The sequence below is a fragment of the Leptonotus elevatus genome, chromosome 16, assembly GCF_054856555.1.
Source record: "Leptonotus elevatus isolate MCC_2025b chromosome 16, RoL_Lele_1.0, whole genome shotgun sequence".
Taxonomy (NCBI): domain Eukaryota; kingdom Metazoa; phylum Chordata; class Actinopteri; order Syngnathiformes; family Syngnathidae; genus Leptonotus; species Leptonotus elevatus.
In genome coordinates, this window is record NC_141254.1 from 13,966,606 (window position 1) to 13,991,145 (window position 24,540).

Consider the following 24,540-nt stretch of genomic DNA (forward strand, 5'->3'; position numbering starts at 1 on the left):
CATTTTGTAGAAACTTTTTTGGGACAAACACCGCGATTGTTATTTATGTTGCAGTGCCTAGTGACGTAGAATGGCGGCTCTGCCGAGCAATGTGAAATTCCTTTAAAAGAAAGCAAAAGTAAGTCTCTGTAGCGTTCCTAAAGAGACGATCAAAACTCTTGAATGCGTCTGGTGAATCACGCGAGCACGGCGTGGTGGAGGGTGACTCTCCCGATCACATGTTGTTTCTTTAGGAACGCTACGAGGCTTACCAGGCTTTCTTTATACGCATTTCACATTGCTGGGCATGAGAACCAGCTGCCATTCTACGTCACTATGCGCTGAATGTGTTGCGACGCAAATAATAATGGCGGCATACGTCTAAATAAAGTTTCTAAACAATGTATTCAACTGAAAATGATTTTTGAAAAATGAATCTCACATTTATATTAGTACTAATCAAATAAATAATATAGAGCAAACTTGTCATTACAATCGGGGTTCCTTTTAAAACAAAACAAAGCTTATCGTCTTTGGCACTAGACAAATCCAACACCAAGTCAAATGAAATAGAACTAGAAATCATGACCATTTAGAAGGTTTCTCTTCTTTGAAATAATTGTGTACTTTCCATTACAATTTTCTTATGTGTTCAATAAATAAACAGGTCCCCATAGTGAGGAGGTGACTTGACATTTCGTATTCTGACATGAGACTACATCAATTCATCAATTAGAGTCTAATAAAAATGGGATGTTTTCATAACATAGAAAGGAAAACATCCCAAGAATACATGTGAAGCCATTTCTTGGTGTGAGTAGTGACGCAAGCAACACAAAGACTAACCTTTGGCAACGACTATCATGTCCATTAGAAGATTGGTTCTTAACCCAGAATACAAGAGTGCGCTTCAGAATGGGAGATTATTTTAGAAATGGGAAGAAAATGTGTACTTCTCTTTACTTGTCAATACAAACGACATTATCTCATCTGTGCTTCCGCCGTGCCATGCCCTTGTCCCCCCACTGAGACCAAACACCCGCTGTCAACTGTCACTCAAGTCGTGACGTGCGGTGACCTTGCGTGGCATTGTTAGAAACGATTTGAATTGACCTTGCCTTTTGCTTCTGTTCCTGGTTTCCTGGGAAAATTGGCTTGCAAAAGAGGTGCCAAGGAAAATAGCAAGATTGATTAGCCTGAGATCAGTTGCTTTGGTGGATTTTAAACCTCAGTTGCCAGGAAGATTTTCCTAGGATTTCTATGTTCGATCACAGCATAGCATAATGGTGTCGTTGCTATTAATTTGCCTTTTGCATCAGGCACATGTCGTTCTTTAACCAGCTAAAATAAACATGTATTTCTAAAAATTATTTTCTCATATGCACAGCTGAAAATGTAATAATGGGTCATTTCTATTTGTGATTCAGCAGACAGCAAGCAAAGGTTTGGTTTTAGCAGAGGTGATTAATATCATATTAATCCAAATATAATATTTGCTTTCAGACAGACTGTTTTGCAAATTGGAAATAAATCAAATAGCTTGTTTAAAATCACAGCTATCAGCATCTTCAAAATTAACTTTGACTTGATTGAATAAAAGATCTGGAGCACCTGGCACACTTACAGGAATTGAGACATGAAATGAAATCTGGAGGTGCTCTCCCCCTTTCCAGTCTCAACAGATTTTACTCTTCTGGGATGACTTTTTGGGCTGTGTATGTGGATTTTTGTCCACTCATCCAGAACAATTGAGAGGTTAGAGGTCACTGATGCTGGGTGAGAAGGTCTGTCACACAATCTCTGTTCTAGTTGATCCCAAAGGTGTATGATGGGGATGAGGTCAAGACAATAGGCACTAATATCTTGCCCAGTGAAAGTCTAGCGCAAAGTGTATTAACTGTAGCCTATACTTAGATGGAGTTTGATTTCTGCAATGATTCAGACTTTCTCATTCACTTGTCAAATTTATGAAGGAAATACAATAAAAGCCACCACACAGAGCGCCCAATCTGACTGCCTGCACCGCTATCAAACCAACAAAATTGCATCACACCACCTGCGCCACCACTTAGACGTGCTTAGTGTGAGTCTAAAATCTAGTCTACTCGTGGCTGTTAACAGATACAACGAGGCACAATGTCCACTTATGATGGAAGTCAACACTGTTCAAAATGCTAAATGATTAAGGATCCATGATTTAGAAAAAAAAGAAGAAAAAAAGAAACATGAGTTTACTCTAGATTAATCCCATATTCAGATGTGAGCAATAAGGCTTGGATGCCTGTATCAGCGATATCGCATATATGAATTAATATATGTATTTATTGCTTTAATTTAGGATTGGAGAGGAATTAGGTAAATCACAAGTAGAGCAGCAATGATGACTAGATTAGGAGGTTGCTGCTGTGGGAGCGGAATGCTGAGACGCAGCAGCAGGGAAGACTCCACTACAAAAATACACTCGTCGTGCGTGTGCGTGTGTCTTGTGTGTGCGGAAGGAAGGTTTCACATGGTGATGTTGTTCTTCCAGAAGAGATGGTGAACTGCCACAATCTGTTCCTTTCACCATCAGTTCTCCTCAACAATGATTTACCCCCCCCCCCCACCTAACCCCCCACCCACCCCAACATTAACAAACAGACAACCAGCAGCCTCTTCAAAGCTGCCAGTTTGTGAATTGGTCACTTACAGTTGATTTTTTGCCAGTCAAGCTGATTCTCACACATCGCAGCTTCTCACTCCCCCCCCCCCTCTCTCACTCACTCTCTCTTTCTCTCTCTCTCTCTCTCTCTCTCTCTCTCTCTCTCTCTCTCTCTCTCTCTCTCTCTCTCTCTCTCTCTCTCTCTCTCTCTCTCTCTCTCTCTCTCTCTCTCTCTCTCTCTCTCTCTCTCTCTCTCTCTCTCTCTCTCTCTCTCTCTCTCTCTCTCTCTCTCTCTCTCTCTCTCACACTCATGAATGTCACCTCTACTGATGGTGGCTGCCGGAATTCACACACACATCCTCTCAAAACCACTCGCTGACTTTGGATGAGGAGGAGGAGGAAGCGGGGAAAGGAGGGAGAGGGGGAGTCGGGGGTGAGGGAATTCGGTGAGGACTGTGGGAACAGAGCAATGCCATCCAGAGGCAGAAGAGGAGTCTCGATCTATCTGAGTCCATGTCTCTTCACTGTTCCCACAAGCGTCGTCAGCGTGCCGTCTGCTGTTCTACCTCTGGATTTAAGTCCGCCGGATTACCGCTCGGACTCCCACATCATTGTTGGAGGCTGCCACATTTAAATGGGAGGCAAAGTTCCTCCGCGGACTGCACAAATGGTGACAAACACCTTGATTTTTCTTGCTTCTTTAATAGCTTCCTAGCATTAAAAATGATTTCACTTTCCTTGAGTGAAAGTCTTTTTATATGTGGAATCGTTTTTTTGTAATGCTTGAAAGTAGGACTAGTTTTTTGGCAATATTAGATTTTGAACTTGTCTATGGAGGGATTCTTTTTGGCGTTAAAGATGTGTGAAGAAAAGCATTTTCACCCTTTTCCAAAGCCATCCAGCCATCTTACTATGATCAAAATGTGACTGTAGCACTTTCCCACTGTGATATATATATATATATAAGTGTCAGTGTGGAGAGTGTACATTGGACTGCGGGTGAACTTGCATCTCTCCCAGTTCTTCCATCTCTAAGGGAACCCTCCCACTAAACTGTTCCCTGTTAACCCACTTAGGGTTCCCCTACGGGGGCTTCTCTACAACCTTTCGTCCTACTCCAGATTCTGCGCAAAGCAAAAGCCACAGCGGTAAAAGGGGAACTGGGAAGGAAGACACCCCCCTCCCAAAGTTGAGAGGGGGGTGGGAAGATGGCAGCTCTTGCTAGCTCACTCATCAGACAGAAACGGGCAGTCAAGGACGACCAAATCAATCGACCGGTAGCCAACAAGCGTAAGCCCTGTCCAAAGAGCAACAAGTCCTTGTGCCAGAAACAGATCTTGGTTCTCATCTCCAAAGTAAGACTGTGTGGGGGTCGCAAAGGTCGCAACGAGAAGAGACCAGGTGAGTCATTGCCACCGTAAAACTAATCTACTGTGCATAGCATTAACATTTTATGTGGCATTTTATTTGCCCCTATTTGCTATGAACTTGGTTTATATAGATCGTGAAAAAATATGAGAGCTTTGCCCCCGGTAAATTCAATTCAGCCCAAATTACAGATCCGCATTGGATCAATGAAATGCAAAGAACAAGGATTGATATACACACTGTAACAAATTGACTGTAGAATTTACAAGAAATAAATGGCAAAAAAGTTGCCAGCTAATTCTTGTAAAATCTCAGGACATTACTGTATTTACTGTATATAAATTACAGTTACTATTGTTTTTTTTTTTTTTACAGCAATTCACTGTAATTTAGTTTACAACCGTTTCTTGTGTTCTACTAAAGTTGCCAGTAAATTTCCTGTAAATACACAAATACAGTTTGTCTTTGCAAAATCCATCCAACCATTTTCTTTACCACTTATTCCTCAAAAGGGTTGCTGGAGCCTATCCAAGCTGGCTTCAGACAGTATGTGGGGTACACCCTGAAGCGGTTGCCAGACAATCGCAGGGCACACGAACAACCATCTACACTCACAATCACACTTAGGGACAATTCAAAGCACTCAATTAACCGGCCATGCATGTCTTTGGAATGTGGGAGGATCCACATAAAATGACACCTGATGCTCTTTTAACAATGCTCTGAATCTTTTCATGCCACATCCTGCAAATCGTCTCCAGTGATTTGACGCAACGCAAACACTACCGCGCTTTTTATTCTTCACGGTTGTTAGTTCGACAGAGCAACATGTTGCCAAGCCGCGCAAGACATTTTGAAATGCTACGCGATCGTTTAGAAAAAGCAAACAAAACAAAAGTACGTTCCAGGCAAGCGGCTCAGGCATACACATCAATACAAAGATCCTTCGCTGTGAATACCTACAGTGTTGTGTTGAACAGGGAGTCCCGCGATCTCTGTTAAAACCCAGATTATAAAATGACACCCGTGGCTTGTATCATAGCTGTATGTCTGATGTTTTTAACAAACCACTCCGCATCAAAATCGTATTCAATGAGTTCTAATAAACTTAATGGAGCCAAATACGCGAGATGGTGCCTATATGCATGCGATCAATAAGCTAAGGCTTGCTCTATTGCTAACGTAGCAATCGCCTGCGCCGCTAGCTAGCATCATGCATGCTAACCCATGTGGCATTCAGGACGTTTGCTGCGAAGACCATATACTACAGTTTTTACAACACCAAAGTGTGCTTAACCAACCCGGCAGATTCTACCGTAGGCCACAATGCAACGCGAGATTGTACTTTGGATAAGCCAAACTATTCCATTGTTAGAACAACGCGGCAGCAATGCATTTGCTGATTATAATACATTTTCAAGTCATTGAATGTTGGGATTTATAAAATGCTTTGGACACTTTATGGTGTGGATAAAGCACTACATAAGTCGTTTCCATTAAATCTTTAGGTAATAATTTATTTATTTCCTGGGAAATATGCCCCTCCCCTCCCGGAAATATGTCATATTAAATTACTAATCCAGTTACAATTTGTTCGTAATGTGGACACAATTACTGAATGGCTTTCTTAGGACTGAATCCAGCCCCTAATCCTGATGAAATGTTTTTGTTTTTTTATTAAGTTGGCGTGTTTGCCATCCAACATGCAATCATATAAACAAACGGGTAAAACAATATAGTTTGTGTCTGTTATTATAAATAAACAGCTCCTCAATTACTCAATATATGTAACAACGGGATATTTCAATTGAGCTTCGGATGCCAAATTTAATGTAAAATTACCCAACCAAAGTGCAAAACAAGCACAACAGGAAGAAAAAAAATGTGAGCTGTGTCATATTCTTTGATCGTCTTTCTCTTTGAAAACACGAGTCCCTGAATGATGGATTAAGCTCTGCAACTTCTCAATGGAAAGAATAAAAAGGCTACCAAATACGAATAACGGTGGTTATATTCTACCTTTTTACAACTATTCATATTATAGTTGACACACTAAATCTAAATATATATATATATATATATATATATATATATATATATATATATATATATATATATATCATCGTCACAAGACCCTTGTGTATGGTACACCCTAAATAATTGCTTCTTCCAGACACTATTCCATCAACTTGGGAGAGAGAACAACACGTAGTCCTATAATTATAATTCTCCCATTCATGAGGGCAATTGTTTTGCTTTACCGAGCTACAATAAGTATGCTTAAGGCTCACAATGCAAGTTCTAGACATGTTGCTGAACAAATATCCTCCAATGAACAGGCCACATACTGTCACAGTTGATTGGGGAAGACAGTGAAAGTTGGAGTGTTTTTTCGCCTGCAGAGCCAAAGGCTGTTTCTAAGCAGTTTTAATGTGGAGCGTGATGAGCGATGATAATGATGATGAGGTGGACTTTCTATCATTCTGCACCACTAACATATGTCTGCTCAACATCAAACAGCATTTGACTTCAAATGATGTGAAGTTCATTCAATGGGCACAAGACGGTCGCACGGTAGATACTTTAATTTATGACATAATCGTATCATTTCACCCATTCCAGTGATCGTCCATGAAGCCATTGCATAATAATACGGTAAGACACCGCAAGATGACGGCTTTGTGGCCTTATGTAGCCTAGACAATAAGCCAACATACAGTCGCTTGCTCACATAAGGATAAGGCTGCCACATTTGCACCAGGTCTGATGTCGCGGTGGCAAAAAGGTGAAATGGGGACGTCGAAGTTCCCCTTTCTTACCCAGAGTTGCAGTTATTATCGTTTTGATTGCATGAGACACTGTTCAGCTTCCCTGCATGCTGTTTAAGAAATGATGCGCGGTGTGACATGCAAAAGCAGATTGTGGTTTGCAATTGTAAAGATTTTTTTTAAATTGGCTGGCAACTCGTCGCCTCAAGTCGACTGGGATAGGCTGCAGTTTGTGTCCAAGTGAAAATGGATGGATTTGAATATTGTATGGAGGACCTGCAAGTATATGTGTGTTGCACATGTGCACATGAAAGATGTTTTCAAGCTGATTTTTGTACATTCACCATATATACACAATATATAGATGAAAATAAAACCGCTTTCAAGGAATTCAAGGCGCAGAAAGGAAGCATTCACACAATATCATAATATAGCCATCCCTCTTTTTATGGGCTGTTGCTCAAACCAGAAGCTTCATAAAGAAAGCAGCATCTCATTCATTGAATAATCGATGTAAATATGTCTTAGCCCAACCAGTTATTGAGGTCAAAATATTGGACGTTTTTCCAACAAGAAGATCAAAGGTGATATCGCGGCCAGAAAAGAAATGATGTGGAAATGATGCCTTGGCATCGCTTCAATCCACTTACAAGCCTTCAATGGGATTTGGCGCATAGCCCCAGGAAACATAATATTTCATGGTATCTGGGGATTGCTATGATATGCTGCGATGTGTAAAAATCAGCGCTAAGTTTATTCCTTTCTTTGTCATTTTTCTCAGCAACATCTTGTCACAGCATTCACACAAAAGTTTGAGGGGGTTCTTATTTTTTCCAATGTAATGAAATGTGTTTTGTCACAAAACTGAAATTCATGACAAGATGGGCTAGCAAGATAAACATGTGCCTGATATTGACCTGGTATTATTATTACTATTTGACATGGACAGCCAGGGGTGCTTTACCTGGAATAGTTGCTTGTCCATCCATATGCCGAAGTTGATGTCTTGGGGTAGCATGGGCGTGAAGAACCTACATAAATTTCAATTAAATCAATCAGCAAAAACATTTTAATAATACAGAATAACTCCAGATGTTTAAACAAATATATTTTCAATAAACAATTACAGGTGAGGCCTTTTTACAATGTGTGTACTGCAACACAGATCCGATCTAATTGAATATCATTATTAATAATTATTAGTGTTTGGTCTACTGTACTTTACTTCACATAGTTTGGGCCAACAATACTGGAGTCAAAGTCCATGACAATAAATTGCATGTTTACAGGATATGTTGACTTTACAATAAATACCCTGTGGGTGGGAAGAGCGATTAAAGATTAACCTTCTACATTTATACAACTCAGCTGCATGTCATTTGCACACACAATAGTTTACTCTTTGCGTGGCTATAACGAGAGCTGTATTTCCACAAAACATCCAGGGGCACTGTGGGTTATTTAATCTCTTCTCTAATCTCAAACTCTCTTATCTTTTTTAAAATGGGGAGAGTTGTCTCTGCAATTGATCAAACCATAGCATCAAATTTTCTCACACAGCATGAAAAACGAAGAAAAAAAGGACATGGCCTAGATTGGGGGAGAAAGAAAAATAAATACAAAAATACATATATATATATATATATATATATATATATATATATATATATTAGGGGTGTTCGATCTGCAAAATCGATTCGGCAATATATTGCGATATTACAGCTCGTAATTCTCGAATCGATTCAATGTGCGGCCGAATCGATTTTTAAACATAATTTTTTTATGGGAACATTCAACAAAACATCTTACTTAGGGTTAGGATTTACACATTAAGCGTGGAAGAATGTTATATTAATGGAACATTAAGCCTTAATATTTTATTTCAGTGCTGTTCAAGCATGAAACAGACTGCAAACTGAATTTTCTGATAAATAAATACATTTTGATACAAATCTTACAGTGTACATGTACAAGTTTACTGATTAGTATTTTCTAAATTTGAGTTAAAAAAAAAATCGCAATCGTCAATTTATAGATTTGTATCGGGATTAATCGGCATCGAATCGAATCGAATCGTGACCTATGAATCGTGATATGAAGCGAATCGCCAGGTACTAAGCAATTCACACCCCTAATATATATATATATATATATATATATATATATATATATGTCTTCCCCCAATTACTCTTTTGCTGTCCGAAGACCGGTTTGCTTGTCTTGAAATAAATTGTCACTATCTGACAAATTATGTACAGTAAATCCCTCAAGTGCTGAGTCATCCAAATTAAAAATGCACAAACATACTGGTATTTGAAACTTTTTTTTTGTTTCCATTGCTGCGTCTGTTTGCATGGAAAAGCAATGCAGTTGATGAAGTAGCTGAGGACGGTTTGAGCACAAACGTTAGGCCACGGCTGGGGAGCAGCAGACCGAGTTACAAGGAGAGATCCAGCCGAGGATGGCATTAAGCTGACCCCAAGAGATCAGGGCCGAGCAAAGTCGCTTACTCGACAACACCTGATCAGACGATGCAGTGTTGGGTAGCTTCTCATCAGAACTTTACTGACTGTGACAGGGGTCAGAGCAAGGCGGAGGGAAAGCGGACGAGACGGGGAGGGAGGAGGAGGAGTCTGGCGAAGGTAAACAGATACTAATAGGAGAAAAGTCAAGATCTTAGCGATGTGGGAGAAAAATCGTGGTTGGAAGTGGGGCTGGATGGGAACGCCGAGGAAAAAGACAGATAAAGGGGGTAATCAAACATGCAGGAAGAGGAGAAAAGAGAGATAGCAGAGGAGATTAAAAAAAGAAGGTGGGTGGAAGTGAAAAGAGCTGTGAATCAGCCTGCCGTACAGAAAATGCGAGATAGGAAACCACTAGGCTGGATATTAACTGTCACTGCAGAAAGCTCCCTTCAACATGAACTTCTCACTTGTCCCTTTTTTTTGTCTCTATCTCTGTCTCGGGAGCTGTTTCTGCTGTTATACTTGATTTTATTCTCCAAAAGTTGGGAGGATATGATTGCCTGTTGTTCTACTTGTAGTATTACCAATCCTCCTGGAAACTGCGATTACATGCTAGAAACGTGCCTGCAAATGTGCTTTGAAGAAAACCGATGAGTGTGCATATCGTCACCCTCTTAAAATAATTGCCTATGCCATTTTTTTTTTGCAAAAAAATATGTCTTTTGCCTAAATCATCTCCTCGTGATGCAAATGGTTCCATTTTTGGTGTTTCCTGAAAAATCTGAAAAAACGACTCAGGCGATTATTTTAAGAAAGTGGAGGAATATGGAGGAAAAAACTTTTTATATGAAAGAGACAAAAAATTACCATGGCATTACTGACTTGTGTGACTAGTGCCAAAAACAACAATCACCAATGTGCTTGAAATATGAACTTTAACTCTGAACATCAGAAGAATCAAAAATATCTGGAACCAAATGGTGTGAAATGACATGAGTGATGATGTTAAACATTCCTAATCTATTCCATCCTTTAAACCTTATCAGATTAGATCTAAGCAATAAAGTTTCTTACCCTAATCTTTTAGGCGTTTCTTAATAAAAGTGGAAATCTGCACAAGATTAAGAGTTTTATTTATGCATTTACTTTCATTTCATGTCTTATCTAATTCCTCGTCTCCTGATTGCAGAAGCTTCTCATCACTTGAAAAAAAAAAAAGGCAATGGACATGAGCGGATTGTCTGTGCGGCTTTCTGAATTTAGAGTGGGCTTGATATTTAGCTGTGGAGAAGCTGTTGACAAAGCTCTTAAGTCGTATTTAAAAGTGAGGCAGCTGAGGGATGTGTATGCAGAGAGCATCCGTTTGTTTCCTGTCGTCCTGAAGGTAGCACCTTAACCTCCCACACATTCTTGCTAAGTGGAATCAGTGGGCGCTTTGATTAAACCTGACAGGGACAGCCTGAACTTACCTCCAACAAAAGCAAGACAGTGAAGACGTAGGACACCTATTGGGGTGCTGATGAGAAGACAAGACAAGGAAGAAGGAAAGAACGAGGGAAGGGGGTGGGGGGGGGGGGGGCAAGAATAGGCATGAAGCATCCATAAAAGTTCTCACATGACTAGAATTATGTAATGTGTCTGGGGGTGCACTTGCATGAATATTTTATGAATGCAAATAAATATACACCCCTTGGTAGTTTTCAAATGGGACGTGTTTGCTTACTACAATGCATCACAAGCAGCATGAAATGTTAAGGAAATTAGCACATGAATGTGTCTGTACACTTATATTCAAGGGAAGCTGTATGCATAGTGAAACATTGTCTCACAAAAATCTCAGAGGTTTGGCTTAGTGACAGCACTAAGCCAAACATTATTATCGAATATTTCTAGAATTGATTAATCTATCGATTATTCAATTAATTAATCAACTAATCGGATTAATTTTAATTTTAAAGTGCATTACAAAATAATTTTTCTCTGATTACTGTTTATTAACTAGTAATTGGTGTTTATTTCGTTATCATATTTGTATACTGATTTATTTATTTATTTTAATTATTGATGATGTACTACACAGTAAATTCTGTTGAGTAAATTTTACTCTATTTAGAGTGGGACCAAATAGGCACAGTTTAGTGCTAATATTTACCCCTGGTAAATAAATTAAATAAAGAATTGGAATTAAAAAAAAAAAAAATAATCAAAGTTACTCCAGGGTTGAGGAACGAACTCACGACCTTCAGTTTGGGAGGCTGCCACGCTACCACCTGAGCTATGCCCCTCCTACTGTTTGCCTATTTACAAGAGGAGACCAAAAATATGGGGGGGGGGGGGGTTCATGGAGTTAGGAAGATTCCAGCTGACACGAATGATATACTAACAAACAGCAGGCTCAGGGAGTAGATCACGAGTTTGTTCCTTTTATATTTATTCAAATCTTTATTATACTCTCTTCCAATTGTAAATATTACTGTAAAACTGAGTCTATTTGGTACCACTCAAATTTAAAACAATTACTCAAATTTGTTTTCGACGTAAGAACAGATATTTGCAAATGTCTTATTTTGAACTCAGAAGATAATCGGTCTTCTTTCATGAAGAAATACAGAAATCAGTTAACAATTACTACTGATATGCCGAAATCAGAGGATTTTGACAATTTAAAAAAATAATAAAAAATGGCTCCAAACGATTACTCGATTATTACAATTGTTGCTGATTAATTTTGACAGCTCTAGTTTGGCTCAAATATATAATAGATGCTCTCTGCTCATAAGACCCTCACCCGGAATCAAGTTTTCTTTTCTTGGCTTCTGAAACTGAGTATTTCAACAGGTGTGAAACAAAATCAATACACTGTAAATGTAAAATGTGCTGTTTGGCAAAGATTGTAGAATGATAAGACAGTGACAAATGTTCTTCACGAGAGATGAGAGAATCGCAACTTTGCTGGGGCAGTCAATGAGAAAAAGCCCGTTTGTGTGTGACATGCTTTGGCAATATCATTCATAGGAAGCAATAACTTTGTCTTCCTCAGAAACCATTGTCATAAGCCATGATTTATGGAGTCTTGAATTTAAATCAAGAGGCAATTGTTGGAGTTACAGGTGATGTGATACACCTCGTTCAGATGAATTCCCTTTAAACCTTGGTGCTAACCTACTCTCTGCTTATCTAAACATCCTTCTCAACCTGTCAATCCCTTTTACCTCTTTGCCTTCAATATCCTTATGTCTCTCTGTATATCTCTCTTATACCATCATCACCCCCACTTTATCATGTATTGTCATGTCATCATTTTTTTTTTTTACTTTGTAACCGGATTTCACAGCATGGTTATTTAGTATTCACATATAAAGTCCATCCTTACTGTGCTCCAAAGCTCATAGCACACGACAGAAACAGTAGCTTTTTTTTTCTCACTCTAGTGTGTGTGTGCGTGTGTGTGCGTGTGTGTCCGGAAGTGGAAATCAGTCAAATCAGACATTTTAAGTGCTCTTAAGATGTTCTTATAATTAACTCGGGAAAGGCCAAATATTTGATAGATGTATTAGAGCTCTGTACAGATGCATGAAGGGAGGGAAAGAATAAGAGCGCAGAAGAGGGTGACGAGCAGGAAGGTGAGCAACTGTAAGTCTTAAAAATATAAAGTCAAGGAAAACCCCCATTGTTTGCTTCGGTCAGAGTAGACGATCAAATGTCCTTGGCTGCTCAGTCATGCAGCTCCTAGTAATTACCTCCAGCCCTCTCAATAGAAGCTCAGCTATCGGGGTATTAGCAAGCAACATATTGAGCAAGCCAGATAAATACATTAGTGCAATGATAACTAACACATACCCAACACTGATTAGTGATAAACCACAACTACTGCTTATTTTTCAGAGCAATTAAATTGCAGATACGGGTTTTAAACGTCCTTGATGGCTGCAGTGATGCATGAAGCGATTGCCTTGGCTTCTAATGCGCATTGAACTCATTTATACAGACACACATCTAATTGCTTGGTGAATGGTGGCACTATTAGGACGAGGCCTCATTCCTCCCGTGGGGTTTCCAATACGATTATTGGTGTTGAATGTAAATTGATGAGGGGCGTCCCTGCATGTGTCGACCGTGAAATGGCTACTGCTGGGGTTGAAGACATGCTCGGTTTAATAAACGGAACAATTACTTGCCCATACAATATTTCTTTCTGAAATATTTTTGACAGTGACACTTATAAAGCATTTCCTTTTAATCACAAGCAGCTACTCGCATGCTATTCTACCTGCCAACTGCTATTGTTGTTCACGTTCATATGTGATGAAGGTCACTCGGGAAACGGGTCTGCTGATGACTCGGCAATGTTGTGGGTACTACTTGCGCCAGTGATGTACACAAACAGACAGGGAGGTCTCTTTCGTGACCCACACTCCACTGACCTGGATCAGCTAATGTTTTCTGTCACTCAAGTCCACATGGGTCCTGTGAGTGATGAACAACATCATATGCAGCCCTTGCATGGGAAATATGCACAGTCCAGGGCAAAGTTTTACAAGTCAGATGCATGTGTTGAAGGTAAAGCAAACTTGGGGGAGTCACTGGCGGAAAGATGAACAATCATGGACTAAAGGTAGTTTTGCTTTCGAATTTACTTGCTTGATGTGTGTTGGAGAATTCTAAAGCAATTTGCACACTTTGCCGTCAAATTCAAATAGCATAGTTGTTCTCACCTCAGAGCAAAAATCCCTGCTCGAGTTATCTCCAGGGGGCTCGTGGGCACAACTAAACCTGCAAGCAAGAAGTTCTGATAATTTTTTGTATGGCAAAATAGATGGCATGTAAAGCTGAGTCCATTTTGATTATTTTGTGTAACAGCTGTTTCTGTTTGATGATTTTACATTAATTCCAAGATTTTACTCAAGTAAATATCTATAACTAGCGTTGGGGGGTAGAAGCAGAAGTAGAAAAACATGATTAATCGCGATTAATCGTGATTAATTACGGTAAAATCCGCCATTAATTAGTTACAAAATTGTAATCGTTTCACAGCACGAGTTGAAAGATAACTTAGTAAACATCTAGGCTGTCATTCCCAAGAAATTTTAAAGAAAAAAAAAAGATGTTTAAGTGACTTACAAGATTAGACAAACGTACAGCCCTGATATCTTTAGTCTTATCATTTAAAAGTGAAAGATCTTAACAATAGTGAATGACAAATCCAGTTATCCTAGAGAGCTACTTAAAAAAGTAAAACATCTCACTAAAATGTCAAAACTATTGTTCTTTCAGCAATTATGGCTGAGATAATGGTGTCCAAGAATACGGTAGAATGATACCATTGCTGGAGTTGCTGTGCCTGTGACTGTGTTGTCTTCCTTGCAAATGGAACAAGTGTGGATGCCTTTGTGTTTGCTGTTTGAATATTTCCGTAATACCCAAAACACAAAACAGTCACTTTCTTTTCTAGATAGTTATCCTCTCTTCTACCAACAGTGTGGCGCAACAGAGGCTACATTTGCATCACTGTGACAGAAACACAGAGTTTCTGCTCTTGTAAACAACTGTGTGCTTTGCTAATCCGACCGGAGGTAGTCTGCTGTCACAACATGTTACTTTCCGTCAGTGTGTGCACTACTTCAGGACTTTTGGGAGCAGTATGGGAGGGTGGGGGGCGGGGGGGGGGGGGGGTATGACAGTAAGCAGAACACAAACTATTAAAGCTGGAGTGGAATACGGATGTCGCATACTTGCAAGATACATGCAATCGTTACTGGAAACATCTGGTTAGCCTTGCTTAGCAGAAGGACAGTAAAACAAGTTGAGCGCCATGTTCAAATAAAAATAGCACTTCCCCAAAGTTGAGATTTTAACGTAAGAGTTTATTTTGTTAAGAACACAAATGTGTGTTTATGTTAAGTAGCAGGCTACGCCTTTGAAAGAAATGCAGTGTCAAGGCCAGGCCAATGATTCTGGGACAGACCATTCAAAAGAGTCAAGGGTTCCTCAATTAAAAGTAAATGAGAAATCTTAAATCCCCGGTCAAGAAGATCATAATTATGCTACATACACAGTTACTGTAATATCCAAATATTTTGTCAGCTTCAAAAATACTCGAACTTCCCTACAAACAATTTGGGTTAGGCTAAAAATTTACGGTAGAAATTTACGAATAAAAGATTGTGTTTTTGAACAATATTGTATTAGAATAAAACGCATTTTCATAAAAATTCCAAAACATAATGTCATTATCAAGAATTGGGACTTGTACTTGGTCTGAAAAAAGTGGTATCAGTGCAACCCTTGTTAAATAAGGCAGTGGTAGTTAGAGAATTAGAAGCACAATGAATGTTGGTCGAGAAACTGTCATAACAGATTAGTAGCAATGTTAGCTTAGTGTGTTTACTGTACTGCATATGGCGATGTGTCTGTGCACCACACAGACAGTCACCTGTTCCATCTGCGAGTTAAAAAGCTTTTATTATTGTTGTTTTTTTTTTCACAAAGGCAGTTGCTTGTTTTCCATGCTCTCTGGGCTCTGCTTCCATTAGTAGAAACAAGCAGCTGACCGCTGCACTCACCACCAAATAATTCAGGTGTAATCAATACGAACTATTATTAACGACAAAAAGAAAAAGCACTAAGCTCCCGTTTTTTGCGGTTCTCTCCAAGCACATGATCTGTTTACCCTGAATTTTCTTCCTCACCCCTTGCCTGGCCAGCTTCCTACACACGGTTCCAGTCACAAAGATGCTCTGTACAAACTATTTAATGCACGTGATTGGTCTGTGCATTTTCTATCTGCTTGCATTTACCATCGTGATGACCTAAAAAGACTCTGGTGAATCTGGGCCCGTATAGAAGTCTACTTACTCCAGACCACTGCTATCACAATTATTTATATGTCCATTATCTATCCCACTTATCCTCATTAGGGTCACAGGTGAGCTGGAGTCGATCCCAGCCCGCTTTGGGTGAGAGGCGGGGTACGCTCTGGATTGGTTGCCAGCCAATTGTAACAAGTGATGAAAAGTAAAAATAAACGATTCAATCAGCATTGCCTATTATGTTATGTTTTCCTAATCCTACTACGGTACATAATGTCCTTGCTGGTGTTAACTATCCTTATCTTTTTACAAGTGTCTAACAGATTAACTCAGAATTAAATTTCAGCGCTGTATGTTTTTAGGTAAAAGACTGACTGCTTTAAGATATTCCCCATAAATTCTGTCGTAGTAGATCTTGAGCAAGATACTAAACTCCAAATTACACTGACTGTGAGACAGACTTGCAAACCACCGATCCATAATTCTGCATCTTCAATAACTACTAACACCAAATTCAAATCACATCATTAGGGTTATATGCATGTTTGACATTTATATGTCCACTGAACTTATTTTCGGAATTATTGTAGTTTTCGGTCTAAAAGTCACTGCAAAGTATAAGCCACAAGTTACCTCATAGTACCACCATTTTTGGGCTGAAATCTATTTAACAAAAAAACAAAATTCCTGCTCCTTAATCCTTGGTGTGTAGGGAAATACGCTCCGAGTATGCATTGCTTCACTTTGACCGTTCAAGAGTGTTGCTGAAGTGTGCCGTCCGGTGTGCCCAAAAAAAGAAGTGTACAAACAAAAACAAAAAAGAAGAGTACAGATGGACACTATTCTACACAAGCTTCTGATTGGTTGATAACATAGTGGGCTGTGCTAACACATTTCTTCTGCTTCTTCTTCAACTTCTTCTCCTTCTCCTTCTACCATTAGCATGCTAAAGAAGGTGGCCATCAGTGTAATGCACCAAAAGTATTTGCCCACCTCCAAAAGAAAGTCAACACGGTTAGGGAACAGGGATTTTGGGTGCCATTCCAAGCTCTAATTTTAATATATACAAGTCGCGCCTGAGTCAGCACCAGCGCCAGCTAAACAATGAAAAAAAAATGCAATTTCAAGTGTGAAAAATACGGTACTTAAAAAAATACAATAAACCAATTTTTTAAAATAACTTTGAACTTGACAAGTATAAATTGTAATATGTGTATGGTAATACCGTGTCAGGAGTTGGCGGGCAGCCGGGCACTGGTTTTACCTATCATGAATCTTTATTCCGGAGGCTGTAAAACATGTTTATGATTTTGCTTCTGCGAGGGGAATACACAGTATGTTACTGGAATGGAATTTATTGTCCGTTGAAGGGCGAATGGTTTGAGACTGGCTCTGTAGTCATGCTAATTAAATCATTAGTTCAAGTATGTTCTCAGAGTAAAATGGACGTTTTGATTGTAGCAAGACTGCATGAGCCATCTAGTGTATAAGTGTGCTTCTGTTTTGTGGCGCACGGAGCTGCCACTCTTAATGAATTGACAGCTTCATTGCATGTCGCGGGCGCGATCTCTTTATTTATCTCGTGCCTGCTTAATTCCCCTATTTCTTTATCTCCCCTTCTCTCATCTCTCTCTTGAATGTAAATGTATACACTGTGACTGGATTATATACGATGTAGTTGGAGGTTCAAATACAGCACAGTATATTATTAAAAAGAATATTAACTACACAAATGGCGGTGGGGTGTGGGGAGAAAATGGCATATTTTGACAAGCAGATTTGAAAGTCATTAGATGGGAAGTGCTGCAGCAGCATGCATGCAACGATGGGGATAGGTCACAATTTCACTTATGTCTCGACCCCGGAACACTTCCTGAGGGAGACGGTACTCCGGATCTCATCCGTGCGCTAGTCACCAGAAGACAGACATATTGCGCAGTGTACCAGGGCACTCCCTGGGGGCCGTGCGCGAGGGCATGGGCGGAGTTTGGCGTTAGAGGAACTCCCGCAAGACTGCTTTTTCATCCGTGTTCAACTCCCTCATTAGACATACATACATTGAAAAGCAATAGTGAGATTAGCAAGTGTGAGCAGTGGGGAAAAAAATGAGATGAGTCATAGTGGACCTGCAGGGTTCTCCTCACTGTTTGAATTACCAAGAAACAGGAGGTGAGGTTATGTCTGTTTCTTAAATTAAAATGAGCTGTGGGGCTTTTGCTCATTAAACATTCACTCTTTTCACCCTCCCTTCCTGTTCTCCACCACCCAGGTTCCTGATTGCATCTTTTATTTTGCTAACTATCCAACTCGCTCTCTAAATTTAGCCTCTGATGATCCAAGCATTAGCTAAAAGTGCATGTGATAGCAAACTATTGCATTAATACGATGGCAAAAACAAAATGTATTATCACTTGGTTCACTACTATGCACATTTAGACTGTGTTTTGTCATGTATTGCAAGGGTTTTCGGTGTAAGTGCTAAATGCATTCTTGGGAAATGTTTTACCTACAAATTGAGAGTCATTAAAACTTGTGTTTAAACTGAAAAAGTGTTTGCAGTGAGACTTTTCACTCACCAAAAGATGACATTTCTGTAGGATAATCTGATTGAGAATTTAGAAAAAGGTGTGATTTATTTCTGCTACAACAAGAACATATTGTTTTGAATGTGTTTTCTTGTTATATATAAAAAAAAATTAAGCCTAACCCTAACCCCATTTAAATATTGGAATTGGAGAGTATAGTTTTCTATGTGGTGATTCTGTAAGGCACAAACGAGCAACATTTTTGTCATCTTGTTAACATGCTTGCAATAATGCTGACATATTGATGTTGATTTGCCAAAGCTATTATCACAGCTAATTTATAAGCGTGCTAAATCTGTGAAACAAAACAAACACTTGAGAAATGTGATACCGCCGATAGTGTATCTTGAAATGATCATATAATACAATCAGCTAATGCAGCTTAGATTTGTCTATACTGACTTGAAAATGCTCAACATAAAAATGGAAGAATTGTCATAACAGAATTAGACAAAACTCCTTTAGTTAGTGGTCTGAGGTTGCTAAATGATGTAATAGAGATGTGCCCTTGCGTTGATTTGCAGAGCCACAACTGAAAGGCATCGTATCCCGCCTGTATAGCCAACATGGATACTACCTACAGATGCAGCCTGATGGGACCATGGACAGTACAAGAGATGAGAGCAGCTTATTTTGTAAGTGTGGGGGGGTGTGTGTGGTGTGTGTGTGTGTGTGTACGGATCTGTCAAATCTGTTTTGATATTTCAGTCAATCAACATCTGAACTTTGAAAATTCTAAATCCTGCTGCTGACATTATGTGAATGTTATCCTCACCTCTATAAGTCTAATTTTATCTTTTCAATCAGCCCCAAATTATGCCAATTTTCCTGCAGGTGTAATTGAATTTGGAGGTTTGACCCTCCACACAAAGGCGTATATTCCCACTGCAGTAGCAGTTGATTCAGCCAATTTGTAAAATGTTCCACATATAGTACTTTTCTACTGTCTTAGCTTTGAAGCAGAGAACTGCTCAGGCGCTGTATCTAACTATTCACTTTTAGCTTTGCTCCAAGCTCCATTTGCTGAGGTAGAGCATCCCGCTATTATCCCGTTTTAGAGGGTGTGTTAAGCTTAGTGAAGGTGACACGGTGTAGAGTTTGCTGCAACATAAACTCTGAGAGGTCACAGCATTTGGGCAAAAAGGGAAATGTAGCATGCAGTCGAAGGACTGCAGCCTCCAAGACTGCTACAATGTAGAAAGAGAAAACTGACGTTTTGAGCTGTATGATTTTGTAGCTTCAACTCAGAGTTGTCTGACTTTCTATTTTCTCTTTTTCTATCTTCCCCTCAACTGTTTTATCCAATTTAGCGCAGTTTAACCTAATTCCTGTGGGGCTGCGGATTGTGGCAATCCAGGGTGCGAAGACGGGGCTGTATCTTGCCATGAATAGTGACGGATACCTCTATACTTCTGTAAGTATGCTGTGCAAATCAGAAAGCCCAAAATATTGCTGCACGAGTTTGTGATTTGGGGAGGTAAGCTTCACACGCTGCTATGCATGATCCTGATCACTCCAAAGCTTTTTAGTGGTCACTGATAAGCAATTCTCTGCGTAATCATATTAAGAGGGAATACACGGAAGGCCTTTATCACTACTATCATTTTGGATTTAGAGGTTAATGTTGCCGCTTGTTAGTTACATGTTTAGAATTGCTCTTTTGTCACAAGGAATTAAGTCTTTATTTTTGGATAGAAAATATTGATAATTGATCATATTGTCCTTTGGCATACATTTGACTTCAAACATATTCATAAGACTTACACATCCCAACACAGCATTTTTCTTAATCCATCCATTTTTTTAACCACTTGTCCTGACAAGGGTCACAGGGGGTGCTGGAGCCTATCCCAGCGGGCTTCGGGCAGTAGGCAGGGTACACCCTGAACTGGTTGCCAGCCAATCGCAGCAGTTTTCTTAAAATTGCATGAATTAATGCACATTTTTTCTATTCTTCTAATTTCTAGTTCCTGATCATAAAATGGCCGTCATGAGTAAATATACCTTGAAATACCTGTTACTCGCCAATACCTACATTTAGCATTTCTTAATTTTGTAAAATAATTGGTTGATTATAATTGAATACATTTGACATAATATGATCAAATACGAATGTAACTGTTATTAATAATATTTACTAAAATAATTCATTGTCTTTTATCTTTATGTAAGTGATCAACAATTGACCTGGCCTAACTGTTGGTTTCAAAATCAAATATGACTCAATTGGGACCATATAATTATAAAAAATTTAGTCATTTTTCTTAAGCTTATTTTGTATTTCTATTATTATTATTTTTATCAGGAACTGGAAGAACATTCATAGCACTGTAGATGCATACTATTTATGTTCTAGGCAAGGTATCGTTTTATGTGTTGGTTTTAGTGGAGGATAGGAGAACAATTATGTGAAAAATCATGTGGAATATGGTAAATGCACAAGCTCTTATTATCCTCTGAGCCACTGCTTATTATCCTTTTCCTCTGTGAACGGAGTGGGGATTTCCTCTGCTGCAGACAATAGCTGTAGTGCAGGCAGCCCACATTTCGTTCAAAGAAACACACATTTACATACATGCATGCACGCACACACTCGCATGTAGGTGCTTTACAACGGAACACCTGTCTTTTGGTGTAATATCATGCATATTTGATTTTATGACCCCATATTTTCCTCTCAAGTGTGTCTAACGCAGCAATTTAATGGTGCAGGAAGAGATTGAAGGTAGAATGGCACACTTCTCTGCGTATTTCTGCTCAAAGGCCATGCTCTGCTGTACTTTGCTTTTACATTCACAAGAATCCCAAGACTGTAAAAAAAAATATATATATATATATTTAGACACATTTTCTTCCATCTGGGAGGCAACAAACAAATGTTTTCTTGCCAAAATGTCTTCATCCCCTTATATAGTGTAAGTATACAATAGTACTTTTTCTATTGTGAAGCATTTTATCAAAATAAAAAGAGACAAGTGCTTGCAATGACTCTCTTTTACTTTAAAAAAAAAAAAAATCTCATTGGGTTCTTGGGTTCATCACCTCTGCTCTTTTTATCTCCCTGTCTAGACTTACACTTTCCCATGTGCATTATACAGTACAAGTTGTAAGATAATTGCTGAAAACGTGCCAAGACATTAGTAGTACTCGATGGTTGACATAAAATAGCATTTAAATGCAGGTGGTTCACCATTTAAGTTTTTCAGATTTTTTTTGGGGGGGGGGGTGACTAAAACAGCTCCCCACACATATGAGTGTAAATTGGCTTGTGTGTTTATTTATGAATATAGTCAACAGCAGGGTTGGGGAATCCAGGTCCAGAAAGTAAAAACCCTGCCACCGATTGGCTTTAGCCACAGGTGCTTTTACTTAACTGTCAAGTAAACGAGCTTGTCTCCACCTGTTGAGTAGAAGCTCCTGTAGCTAAAGTCAAACTGTTTCAGGGTTTGTTCTTTCAGGACCTGGATTCCCCAACCTTGGTCCACAGTAACTATTAAATTGTGAAGGTCAGCCTTCTAATAGGCTCTGCACACGGGAGGGCGACAAGCGGCAGCCAATTACGTACCTCGTCGCCTCGCCGCCGGGACGGCGGCAGCAACATACGTCACTCTCCTGTTACAACAGATTTGATTGTCTATTAAAATTGGAGGGAATCTAAACATTTTCATTGTAAACAGACGTTTCACTACAATACGTAATTCCATTATGAAGATCCATCCATTTCCTATTATCATTATTATTAATATTAACTGTTAAAAAAAATTAACAAATTAACCCTGTACCAACAAGCTCTCATGCACCTGCTTTTTTTGTCACGGAAATGATTGCGTGAAGTATCGTACAAAATGTTTGTTTTTTTGTTTTTTGTTTTTTTTCAATGATAGTCGGACGCTGCAAATTTTTTTACAAAATGATAATCGGACGCTGCTAAAATTATCTCATCCATTTTGCTGGATAGCCCACTGTGTAGCATGCCCTGCGTTCATTGGAAAAAAAATTATTTCCAAGCAATCAACTTAGACCATTATGCTAACAGTTCTTTGAATTGTTCTATGCACATTGAAATGCATGTGGTTATTTGTAGTAGTGATCTGTAGTCATTTGCTTAGATATAAAATGCCTCTGGCGATAACAACACAACCAAGCGTTACTTGTTTCCTGAGTAGCGTGGATAATTAAAAGCTGAGTGATTACTAAAGGCAGCAGGTGTCACAGAAGGTTGGAGAGAGAATGGAAGCCGCCCCTCCCCTCTCAGCGACGTACCATCTGCCAATCAGAACATCACGGGACACAAATCATCACATCACCGCATTATCATCCGCACGCTTTACATAAGTTACCGTAAGGCCGGCCATACATGGCACGGCACACTATTGACTGTCTCATGTGCTGTTAAACCTCTTTTAATATGCACATCCGTGACCCATTGACTTACGCAACATGGTGCGCCAAAGAGCTGCTACATCTGGCTACAAAACAACATCAGCAACTTGCACTGCTGCTGCCGTTTGCATTCTTTTCTGCTGCTTGTGGGTTAAATAATTACTCTTGTGAGTGTGAAGTTTCCATTGCATGGTTTTATGTGGGCTGGGATTGCTGTAGTGGTATTATGGGAATATGGTGATGTTTCTGAGGCTGGGCAAACTCGTGCTTTCCACGATGTACCCACGGGAGCTGATGGGATAGTCAATAGGCACGGGGAGCCTGTATGACGCTGTGACCCCTGCTGTCTAAAAAGGAGAATGCAAATAATTGCATGCCAGTGGGGAATTCAAAATGCACAATTACACACAAGAGGACACAAGCACGAATAAGATTCAGATCATTCTCTATTCTTTACATGTTAATTATTTGCACTTTGGCTATAAATTTGTGATTTTGCAACATGAGTTTAAGTATTATAACTAAGCAGTGTACTTGTCCTGTTTGGAGCTTTAATAGCAAGTCTATGATGGCAAGGAGAGTTAAGCTTTCTGAAGGAGGTATAGGAGAGATGTAATCAGAAAGGAGGGCTGTGTATTGGTGGAGGAGGAGGGGCGGGTGCATTCCTGCATCATAAAATGGTTTCGTCCCATCTTGCGCATTCTAAGCACGGATGCCACATATTGTACCTCTCTCATCTGATTTCCTTTAAATTCATTTTGGCATCAGATGTGCGAGGGAGGCAAAGACTTATGGAAGGTTAAACATTTTTATTTAACTGAAAAAAATAAATATACAGCATACAATACAGGGCACACCATTCAGATATGTAGGAATAGTCCCCGTATGCTTTATACAAAATAAATGTGTACTGTTTTCATCACAACAACAACAATAGAACACATCCTCAATAATAATCAGGTTACATAGGTTAATTTGGTGAGGAAGGAAGTACCCGCTGGTTGGTTTCTGTTTTCTGCTCGGATCTAGAGGTTACTTCAAGGGGGTTTCAAAAATAGATGTAATAACATGACAACAATTTGCACCCTTGCGCTAAATGGCCAAGAACAATCACTTTACTGAATAATGATTGCATAGCCGTGCCTGGATTTTTGGGGATTTCATATGAATGAAAGGCAGCTGATGTGGTTTCTATAGTTTGGTTATTTTCAGGGAAGTGATTATGAAGGGTAATTAAAGGGATTACTTGGAAGAGGGGTTATCCCTGGTGTTATTTCAGAGGTTGAACTGAAGGGCATTTGGTTAGAATGATGGTTTGCCAGATCAAGAGGCAGAGGGGCTGTCACCCAAAAAAAAAAAGTGTTTGGTCTTAGGGGAGATGTTAATGAGCATCTATTTGTCTGTGTACTTATCTTATCTTTTTTTAGTTACTCTCCTAACTCCCACTTCTTCTTTTTTTGTCTCGGACACCTCCAGCCCTCTGCTCTCTGATCTGATTAATAATGAATGAAGTGCATCACCTATCGATCCTATCCTCTTTGC

The 24,540-nt window shown here is 39.4% G+C and overlaps 1 protein-coding gene across 1 annotated transcript in view; it reads left to right on the plus strand.

Moving 5' to 3' along the window:
• The first annotated feature begins 3,063 nt into the window (after window positions 1–3,063).
• Window positions 3,064–24,540, plus strand: part of fgf11b (fibroblast growth factor 11b) — a 30,025-nt gene continuing 8,548 nt past the window's right edge. The window contains exons 1-3 of the mRNA XM_086098651.1: window positions 3,064–4,021; window positions 19,140–19,250; window positions 19,926–20,029. Of these exons, the coding sequence (XP_085954777.1) occupies window positions 3,829–4,021; window positions 19,140–19,250; window positions 19,926–20,029 (408 nt within the window). The 5' untranslated portion in view covers window positions 3,064–3,828. The remainder of the gene's footprint in view (window positions 4,022–19,139; window positions 19,251–19,925; window positions 20,030–24,540) is intronic.